This window comes from Aegilops tauschii, chromosome 5, assembly GCF_002575655.3.
Source record: "Aegilops tauschii subsp. strangulata cultivar AL8/78 chromosome 5, Aet v6.0, whole genome shotgun sequence".
Lineage (NCBI taxonomy): Eukaryota > Viridiplantae > Streptophyta > Magnoliopsida > Poales > Poaceae > Aegilops > Aegilops tauschii.
This window is the reverse complement of record NC_053039.3, coordinates 455,989,812-456,000,764: the sequence shown is the minus strand read 5'-3', so window position 1 is coordinate 456,000,764 and position 10,953 is coordinate 455,989,812. Positions and strand designations below refer to the sequence as shown.

Below are 10,953 nucleotides of genomic sequence, written 5' to 3'. Positions count from 1 at the left end.
TAGCCTGTAGGTACGCTCCTACTATATAATCTCCAGATAGTGCTAGGCTTAGGGTTAGGGTTCTTCATTTCCGGTATTTAACGCAGGGCGTTGATTTGTGCATTATCTCTGTTGTTTCGTTTAGCTTCCTACGACTATCCCTTGCTATGAATGGAGTGGCATTGCTCACGATCTGTCTTCTCGTTGTCTGCATCGAGAACCTTGCGTTAGGCTAGTTGCTTTTGATTCCTTGGACACTGGCAGACGTTTTCTTGCCTGTGGTTAGAAGGTATGTTGTTCCGTAGTGTAAATATATGTTTACATTAGCTCGTGCTCGATTTACTTCGCGGTAATCCATTGTTCTGCCCAAAATTGCATACAATTTCAATTAATTTGTGCATTTACAAAGTCCGTATTTATGTTGTCTTTTTTACGGTCTAACATTTGTTTTAGCACATAATAGCATATAATTGTAGTTAATTGATCCATATATATATATATATATATATGTATATCATTGCATGCTACATTTTTTGTTTATATGATTGAGACCATATTTGTAGTGCATTGCATGTAATTGTAGTGCATTTGTGCATATATGATTGAGACCATATTTTTTCATACTGTAGGAAGAAATGAAATGTAACTATGTGCAATGGGTAGACCCGGAGTGGTCAGTGGCTACAAAGTTCTGCCTCGGAGAACTGTGAAGCATGTATGATGAGAAGCTGAGACAGAATGTTAAGAATGTTGAAGACAAATGCAAGTTAATTGGAGAAAAGAGGAGGATAGAGGAAGAGCTGAGATTTTTCAAAATGGACTTTGCTAAACTGGTGGCTTATAAGGAGGATGCTCTCACGCAGTTGGGCAATGCAAGATTGTCACTTAGCGATCTCAAAGAGGAGTTGGAGAAGAATAAGATGGCAGACCATGGTTGTGCCAATCTACATCAGGTCCTGAGGGTAAAGGCTGAGAAAGACCGGGACAGGGTGGTGCTAGAGAGAGACCAAGTGATGAGAGAGAGGGACCAGCTGAAGCAAGAGAAGAAAAAACTTGAGTATATTATTACAGATTTTCTCAAACAGAAACATGGGTACGTTGATAAGATCAAGAAGCTGAAGGAGATTTGTGATGAATTTTAAGTATGTTTTGTGGTTTATTTTCGAACTGAATGATCAAGTCCTATCTGCATTGTGGCCAGTTCATTTGTGTAAGGCCTAAGTATATTATATTAACTAATAAATTATATCACTTTCGAAATAGTTTGCCCTTGTCTGACCTGCATCCTAATGTGGGTTCTCGGCTAAGCACTGAAATTCTTTTGCTTCCACCGGAGCTCTAAATCCTACTCATCAAGGGGGCGAAAGAGTAGTTGATCATGTGATTGATGGTGCTACTGATCCTGATCTTCATGATGCAGAAAAGGAAAAGGCTAACGAAAATGCAGCAAAAAAAACTGTGTAACGTGATTTCAAGCAACACATAATGCTAAGGGAGTCTGGCGCAAGACACGAGGAAGATCCACCTGCGGACGCCGATCCCGAGAGATCCAGCGGCGATCATGCGCACGGGATCTCAGGCGGATCTGCCTACTCCACCCACCACAGGATCCACAGGTGGCCCGTCTGCGTCCGACACGCGGGCTGTCTCCACCGAGCGGTCGAGCGGGACCGGACCTGGCGCGCCCCCCTCGCGCCAACTGGCGCTCGTCGACTGGGTCTCCCATGCAGGGACCGGATCTGTCGTTGTCTCGGGCGCGGGATCCCACACCGGATGGCACGACAACCGAGGTTGATTCTCAGGCAAACAAAAAAGAATTTGTCGAGTTTTTTTCTTATTGTTGAATAATGCCAAATCAAATAAAAAAATATGCAAAAGTAAGAAGGAAATGAATTACTCTTCCATGGAAGAAAAGAATGAACACAGCAGCAAAAAATATTAAGGTAGAACAAATGAAGTGAAGCAAAAATTTATTGGTACGAAACGTATAGTCTGACTGCCTTACACATACACATGTATGTGTAAGCGACCAAAAATCCAGACAAAATCCAAGGTATCGTGCTTATTACATGAATGATCGAAAATCAAAGTTTAACATGCCGGGAAACGTGCTTCCGAACTTAAAACAAACGACTAAAACTAGAATCTTTAATCATGTATGATGTTTTCACACCTTGCGTTTCTTTGCGATGTCGCGAATTTTGTTCTTCACACATTCGAGCGTGTTGGTAGGTGAGAGAACCAACTCGGTGACGAGACGCCTTCTCCTTGCATTAACCATGTTCTGCAATTTTTAGAAGAAGGTTTAATGAATAGAAGTTGGTATTATACGACAAATGTTCAAGTGTACGAACAGAGAGGACAAATTACCTGGGTAAAATCGGTGGTCCATCGTTCCCCGTCCCAATGCTCCATAACTTCAATCACCAAAAGGCCACAAGAGTTCCTAATATATATGCAAAAATTAGTCACCGTGCACACGAACATGTCTTTCGTAAGTAGAAAAAGATGAACCATAACTCACCCGTCCTCTTGTTGTGGCATGTCCATCTGAGCTGTGATAGGCCACTTAGTGACGTCTGGATATTTGCCAGGTGTAATACGGTTTGCCTCTTCCATATCTATTGCTAATGCTAGTCGCTATTTCAAAGAAAGTAGTAGTGAGAAACCATATGACATTTCATATGAAGAATGCTCGATGTTGGGGAGAGTACCAGTGCTTTCACAGTGTCGAGAGAGAACTCGAGAGGATAGAGCGAATCAAAAACTCGGAATTCTTTCTTGCAGTTGTGCATCACCACGGTGATCCAGTGTGTATTGCCGACGTTCAACGGGATAAACGACTAAAATGTGGAACACATTTGTAATCAGATGCAATAATGCTTGTTAAAATGAGCGTTAATGAACTAGTAAGTACATATCGTACCTTATCACGGACGGTGTCGTGGAATTGTCACGGCAGATGTCCTAGGGTGAGGACTTAGTCGTGAGGCCAGCGCATCTACATCAGCTTTGAGTTCATCGGTTCTGGTTCATAGTTTGTGAGATTTAAGGTTCAAAAAAAAAATTGAGGTTGCGAGATGTTTGCTGCTGCGAGTTGCTAAGTCAGCAGGAGCCGTCAACTTGAAACCAGATCAATTTCCCTTTATATAAATTAGTCATCACCAAGACCGTTTGGACACCCTGCAAGTCCAGAGGCCATCAATCGAAGCTACTGTTTACTCCAGGCCGAGATCAAAAACATGTCAACTACTCCCGTCAAGATCAATCAAGTAGTACTGCTATTCATCTGGAAGCCACGCTGGTGTCGGATCCGTACGCGTGCAGCCAGATGTAAAAGGCAAAAACTCAACACGACTCGGACGATTTGTTCAAACCGGCCACGACTTGGAAAAGGACCCAGACGTGAACACGGACTCGGACGATTTTGCGGCGCCAACCTCGCCCTGAGCCGTCGTACGCTGCGACAGGATAAGGCAAGACCATGAAGAAAATTTCGAGACGGAGCTGACTTGTCAGTTAACCGGGTCGTTCTACACTAGTACTACCAATCCTTGAAGCAGTATACGCACGAGTACCGGAGTATGATCTGAGGTCTAGTCGGATTTGTTCCCTGCTTCTAGTTCAGTTTTTTCTGTCATCAAGTGCCACCGAAGACTTTGCTAGAGGAGACTTGGCATCCACTCCCACATGAGACTAAGGAGGAATAGAGAAAAGGGGATCACGTGATGAAGGACCCAATCTGGACTGACAGATAGTAATTCTAGTAGTTAAAAGATCAACCGAGGAATCAAACTACCACACGGATCCCAAGATTAATGATGAAGTTTTTTCAAAGTTAATAGTGAGGTTTTTTCCTCTGCTCCACGGTGAGCCGCCGCTCTTAGCAGCCATTTTTAGACCGGCCAGGCCTCAATTGAGCCGCCGTGGCCAGTCCCCGTTGAGACCCGCTGTCGAGCCGCCTTCATCATTGCACTTCCCCAAGTCCCCATGGCCCGGTTTGCATCAGCTTGCCGGGACCGCACCCGCGATTAACTCTCACCCGACCGTGTCGGTTTACGACACTGATGCCGATTTTCCCCATCCGCACCGGCTTACAATGCCGCGGCCGACTCATCTATCCGAGCTGCCTCCGATGCTGCGGCCGTCCTTGTCGTCCGTCTCTCGCGGCCTGGTCTACATCAACATACCGGGCCGCACCTGTCTGCATGAGCTGGTTATTGAGTATGAGCAAGTCACAGCTTGGGTAGCCCGGTTTTCTTTCAACAAAACGGAGGCAAATTATCATATGCAATCAACCACTGTCTGCACTAGGTGGTTTAATGGGCAGGCGCACATTTCACCGCCACTACAATTTGGTTAACTTCAAATCACCAGTTGGAAGAAACCATTGGCCGAGTTGCTGACACGGCTCATACGGGATCATTTATAACCCGCCGCAGTCACCTCAACCTTCTGTGGATTTACATCGTGCTATCACCACCAATGATATACAAGTTATGCCGGTTTATATCACGGTCAAATATGGAGAATCTCAAGTCAACTCCTCAAGTCACCTTGAGACTCGGGGGCTACAGTAATATGACTCAGCAAATGTTGCTGGGTTTTAGTGAAGTCAAGAACCCCAGGACGTTGGAGGGAAAGATAACCCGGTCCCGGAGGCTACTACCATATGGATGAAAATTTAAAGGCCGTCAGAAAATTTCCGGCTTAGAAAATATATGACAGTTACAAAAACCCGGCTCAGTGAAGAAGTTTCGGGTCATCAGAAAGGATTCCGGTTTAAAATCCGGCTAAAGGGAAGTCAGTCTCGCTGAAGCTCTCAAATATCCGGTTTACAATCCGGTTCAAGGGAAATCTGTTCTCCCACAAAGCTCTGAACCTCTTAAAACCGGTTTAAGAATTTCCGGTTCAAAAAGAATTAATCTCTCGCAAGTTCGAGTTTAAATGCCGTGAGAAAATTTCCGGCTGAAAATGAAGATTCCGGTTTAAAATCCGGTTCAAGAGAAAGATGTCTCCCACAAAGCTTTGAAGCTCTCAATATCCGGTTTAAAATCCCGGTTCAAGAAGAATTTATCTCTTGCAAAAAGTTAAAGGTTGCCGAAGAGGACCTGCTGCCATGATGCGCGGTTCAAACATGGGTATCCTGCCTTATTGGCTTATCATATTATTGATCACTTGGGGGCTTGGTCGTATCCGAACCATAGCTACACCTCTTGATCGGCGTAATGCCACAGCATCACTTGGGGGCTTGGTCGTATCCGAACCATAGCTACACCTCTTGATCGGCGTAATGCCACAGCATCACTTGGGGGCTTGGTCGAACCCGAACCATAGCTACACCTCTTGATCGGCGCAATGCCACAGCATCACTTGGGGCTCTTAAAACCGGTTTAAGAATTTCCGGTTCAAAAAGAATTAATCTCTCGCAAGTTCGAGTTTAAATGCCGTGAGAAAATTTCCGGCTGAAAATGAAGATTCCGGTTTAAAATCCGGTTCAAGAGAAAGATGTCTCCCACAAAGCTTTGAAGCTCTCAATATCCGGTTTAAAATCCCGGTTCAAGAAGAATTTATCTCTTGCAAAAAGTTAAAGGTTGCCGAAGAGGACCTGCTTCCATGATGCGCGGTTCAAACATGGGTATCCTGCCTTATTGGCTTATCATATTATTGATCACTTGGGGGCTTGGTCGTATCCGAACCATAGCTACACCTCTTGATCGGCGTAATGCCACAACATCACTTGGGGGCTTGGTCGTATCCGAACCATAGCTACACCTCTTGATCGGCGTAATGCCACAGCATCACTTGGGGGCTTGGTCGAACCCGAACCATAGCTACACCTCTTGATCAAATTTGGGGCCTGGCAGCCCGTGAAAAGCCTCGACTACAACGGTTTTTATTTGCCTTTTGCTGAGTTTTCTTTGTTTTAATAAGATTTGTGACATTTTGAAACCGGTGTTTATCAGCCCGGTTAGGCTATCAACTACAAGTTGTCTGTATATGATCAGTCATAATCCGGAGATTATCAACCCGGTCTGGTTTTGACTACAAGTCGCCAGTATTATATATGGTTAAACCGGTGTTTATCAGCCCGGTTAGGCTATCAACTACAAATTGTCAGTATATGATCAGTCATAATCCGGAGATTATCAACCCGGTCTGGTTTTGACTACAAGTCGCCAGTATTATATATGGTTAATCCGGTGTTTATCACAACCCGGAACAGTTTTATCATAAACCGGCGCAATATGGAAGGAGTTATTAGTACTCAAGATTGGGGTTATCACCTTTTACTACAAAAGTTGGCCAACCAATGATGTGATTTAATGTCACAGGACACTTTAAACTTGTTGTATGCAGAAACAGGTTGAATAAAGCGTGATTATAAATCACCGGCGTTTATTAACCCGGCCTGGCTTTGGACTATAAGTCGCCAGTATATATTTGGATTGCGCCATTGGAATCATGCGCTTATAAATCATTGGGTTATATTATTCAAACAACCAAACTTGGCTGAATTTTCATTATGATATTGAATGAATAAGGTTTTCATACCGGATTATATTGTCTTGAATAGCCAACATGGCTAGATTTTTATTATGGTTATTAGTAACCGGTATTATTGAGGTTTTCAAAGTCGCTTTAGCGCAATGGCTATTATTTTATCAAAGGATATGATTTATTCTACAATGGAAGGAATAGTCCCGAGTCGCCGCAGGCTTACGACCCGGCACTTGGGGGTTGCATTATTCTAATTGAGATTACATGCAAGTCTCATGTCGTTGCAAGCATGCACCATGACACTTGGGGGCTAATGCAAAGTCATTTTTTATTGACCTTATTGAAGACCCGACTCATCACATCATAATGAGCCGGCCCTTGGGGGCTACCAATTGCTCCTGTCAAACATTCAAGGTATACAAGCCTTAATCCATTATATTAAAGGGTTCATTGCTCAGTTGGTAAAGCACAAAGCTCTTAACCTTGTGGACGTGGGTTCAAGCCCTACGATGGAAGCTACATTATAAGATGTTATTTTCATTGAAGTATATATCAAGTCCCGGTTTAGTATTATCTTACTAAGCCGGCCCTTGGGGGCTACACTGATTGAAGTTTTTATAAGCAATTACAAGTCCCAGGTTGTTGCAAGCATGACAACCCGGCACTTGGGGGCTACATATATGGAGTATTCAGTTTATATGATTGAGATGAACAAACCGGATTTCTTCAAGGTTGAAAACACTTATTGGAGCAAGTCTTAAGTTATCACTATGTTCTCCTCTTAAGACTTGGGGGCTATAGGTATTATGCATATAAAGGAGGAACGTCTTCAGTTTATCAGTTTTGAGCAAATCAGGAAGATCAATTACATGACCCGGTGTCGACAACAATTATGACCCGGTGCCATCAATATTTATAAACCGGCAATTTTGACGATGATAAACCGGCAAGTTCTACATTTTCAAACCGGCGGATATCAGTTGAATATTTGAAGACCAATATTTTTGTCAAGTCAGAGCATTGAAGGCCGATTCAAATGGATTTTTTATTTACAATATTTATTCTACAACTTAATTGATTATGAAGCTGGTCTATTGACCCGGATTTTCTAGAAGGAGGAAATGACAAGGACTTAAGGATGATCAGGTGCCGGTCTACAAGAATTCTTAACCCGGAGCACAACCTGTCAAATTTGTTCTTGTGTTTGTTTTACAGGATCAGTTTAACATGGATAAATCCAAATTAAACTGGGGGCTAATGTCGGGGATATACCCCGCGGCGTAAACCGGCCGGAAGTATAACCCGGCCGGACTTGGCGGTTTACTTGAGATCCGGCTGAGAATTGACGATTCACTGGCGACCCGTTTGGACCTGGTGGTTTACGATTCATTGGTAATCCGGCAGGCGGGTCAGAGGAGCGACAAGACCCGGTGGCCCAACGGGCGGTTCATGAAGGCCGATTCATACTATGGTGGGCCGGTTTACAAGGAAAGGCATGAGGAATATTTATCTTACAAGGAGTTAAGACCTGGACTTGTATCCGGTTTGTATTAGAGATAGACTAGTCCCAATCCTAATAGGACTCCACATGTAACCCGCCCCTTCAACATATATAAGGAGGGGTAGGGCTTCCCAAAGAGGGAGAGGCAACAATCAATAATCTCTAGGGCTAGACACAATTAGAGGAGAGCCAGTTTACGGCGACTCCCTCATGAGCGTAATGAGATCTAGCCTCAAACAGCATGTAGGGTTATTACCGGATGATGTTTCCTGGGGCCCGAAGCTGTCTAAATCCTCGTCTTGTGTTGCGTCTCTCGATTCCGCTCAACCCCTCTCAAGCTACTACATAGATGCGCTGGCCTCACGACTAAGTCCTCACCCTAGGACATCTGCCGTGACAATTCCACGACAGACGGTATACTCGTCCAGAACCCTACGTACTGCTCCAGCTCTGCTCAGCGCACTATCCATGTTGTATTTCGACGGCTTAGGGTTGTCTCGTGCCTTAGCACGATCAACAAGGTATTTGGACCTCCAGGCTAGACAGAGGTACCGATCATGACTAATGCGCAGAGCCAAATGTGTCTGATAAGCATCGATAATCTGCGTAAAATAATAGAACATTTTATGTTCATAGGTGACACCTAGATTATGCACTTAAATAGCAGGACATGTTAATAGATCTTACGTCATCCGCCAGCCATGTATGCTCAAGTACCGGTCGTATACTCTCCACAGTCACAGAGGTGCCACGTTCATTGTAGTAAACTCTTTTTGTCATATTCTTCTCAGACCGATCAGCTGCCTCCACAAACGTAATAGCAGTATCGATGAGTTCCGGTGTCAAATCATCCTTAACAGAGCCTTCCACGTCATGGTCACTAAACAGAGCTGCATGATAAATTACGAATGTCAAGAACGGTGAGTACATGAAATGGTAGTAAATTAAGCACTAAGTTAGCTAGTAACGGTACCTCTAGTTGCGGCAGTGTTGCCGAATGGCTTAGTACCGCGTGCGTTTCGCTTGCTGGGCTTGTCAAGTGCAAAGGGGGATTCAAATTTCTTGGGAACGGTCCGTCGGCGCTTCCCGGATATAACATCGTCTTCTTTTGCGGTTGCTGCAGACTTTTTCCCCTTTCTCTTACCCACCATCCTGTCAATAGAACTTGCAGAAATGTCAATGTCGGATGATTCTGCTCGAGGAGAATTACCTATGATCCAAGGGTTCTCCGGTGTTGCGCCGCACTCATCAGTAGAGTTCGTTGTCTTGTCAACATTTAACTTGGCAGATGTTTTCTGGTTAACAAAGAAATAATGTGATAGGTTCAGTTTACGAAAATGAAGATGCATAATTGAGATAAATGAAGACAAATAAATGAAAACATACTTCCTCATCATCGTTGTTCTGGTTTCCAACAAGCTCGTCAGGCTGTGTCAAATCAATCACCGGCTCTAGACCGTCAGAGTCATCCTTGTACACGAATTCTTTTTTTCTGGCGGACCATTATCAAAGGAATCCACTTCTTTGTCTGCATCGTTGTTGCCGAAAGCCATAGCAGCCGCTGGCTTGTACATCACACCATTTTGGTCCAACTTCTCTAACAATCTCTGCATTACATAAAAAATATTAATTAATGTGGGCATGGTTTTGTAACTTAAAAAATGTTGTAAACATAGAATTAAGGGTGTGTCACCTCGGCTACTTGATCCGGTATTTCCTTCATTTGGCTGTGTATGTAATCCATACACCGCTTCATGATGAGCTTCATCATCTCGTCCGCGTTTGAGGCTAACTTGGACTTCTTTGCCGCACCAACGGCGGGCTTCATTTTTGGCTTTTCTGGTTCGGGTACTTTGCGCTCCTGCTCCCTATAGTCCTTGGTTATGTTGTCTTCAATCTGCATGTGAAATACAAGTACATGTGATCAATAAAAATATTAATACAATTAATTATGTTATATAAAAGATTTAAGAAGTACCCAACGTAATGAATTACCTTGATGTTACCACGGCCACGGTCGTGGTCATAATCAAACTTGTCTCTCCTAGAGGCTGCAGCTTCAGTCCAATTTCTCATTAGATGTTCCATGGACAAGCTAGGATTGAATGCGCATTCACCTTCCAGAGGCTGAACCTTCTCCCAGTACAAGTACTGCATGAATATGAAAAATTACAGTTAGTGCTATACAGCAGGTAAATTAGCAATCATATTTTTTTTGCAATGGTACAAGTCTGAAAGGTGTACCTGCAGGAGAGCTAAGTTCCCTCTCGGCCATTGGCGGAGGTGTTTGCCTTTCCTCACGTTGTGAAGGCAGTTCAGCAGAACCCGGAGGGTGAACGCGTTCCAATTAATCTTGGATATACGCTTCACATCGTCCACCAATGCGTAATATTGCTTTGGGACAGTCTTGCTCGACATGGGAGCAAGAACTGTTCCAAGCAACACGAGGACAACTCTCCGAAGGAAATCGTCGTCGGCAGATTTATTTTTTGTGATGTCCACAATCAGATCATCGTTGACTATATTACATGTGGTCTTGCTCAGGAATTGAGGCGGCACTCGATCTTTAACATCCTCACCTTCCTCACTGAGAATACCTTCTGCCGACAGTCCGTGGTTCTCCAAGGCCAAGATGCACTCAACATCCACGGCACCGAGAGACACTTCGCCAACCAAGTCTTGTACAATGAATCTGCCCTTGCTAGGATCAAAAATCTCAACCATGTACCGGATCAACAGTTTACGCATCTTCAGCGAAGGTATCTGAAGCATGCTACGCAGTGTTGTTTCGGCAAGTGCGGTGCGTTGACCGGAAGATAGACCGTAAAGAAGTTTGCACCATTTTTCAATGGCGCAAACAATTTCTCCATTGAGTTCATCCATCCTGTTAAAAAATAAACTTGGTTACAGTAGCATAAATTATTTAATCAACTTTTTCCTAACATATTGTTGGATAAAACATAATAATGGAA

The 10,953-nt window shown here is 43.8% G+C and overlaps 1 protein-coding gene across 1 annotated transcript; it reads right to left on the bottom strand.

Annotated features, from left to right (window-relative positions):
• Positions 1 to 2,146: 2,146 nt before the first annotated feature.
• LOC120964916 (uncharacterized) lies at positions 2,147 to 10,729 on the bottom strand. Its single transcript, XM_040389973.1, has 12 exons — positions 10,226 to 10,729; positions 9,977 to 10,132; positions 9,675 to 9,878; positions 9,483 to 9,588; positions 9,368 to 9,432; positions 8,991 to 9,276; positions 8,699 to 8,871; positions 8,422 to 8,583; positions 2,694 to 2,822; positions 2,504 to 2,619; positions 2,350 to 2,425; positions 2,147 to 2,263 (listed from the first exon to the last, which is right to left on the bottom strand). The coding sequence occupies exons 1-12, from the start codon at positions 10,727 to 10,729 to the stop codon at positions 2,147 to 2,149; spliced, it is 2,094 nt and encodes a 697-aa protein (XP_040245907.1).
• Between the last annotated feature and the right edge of the window lie 224 nt (positions 10,730 to 10,953).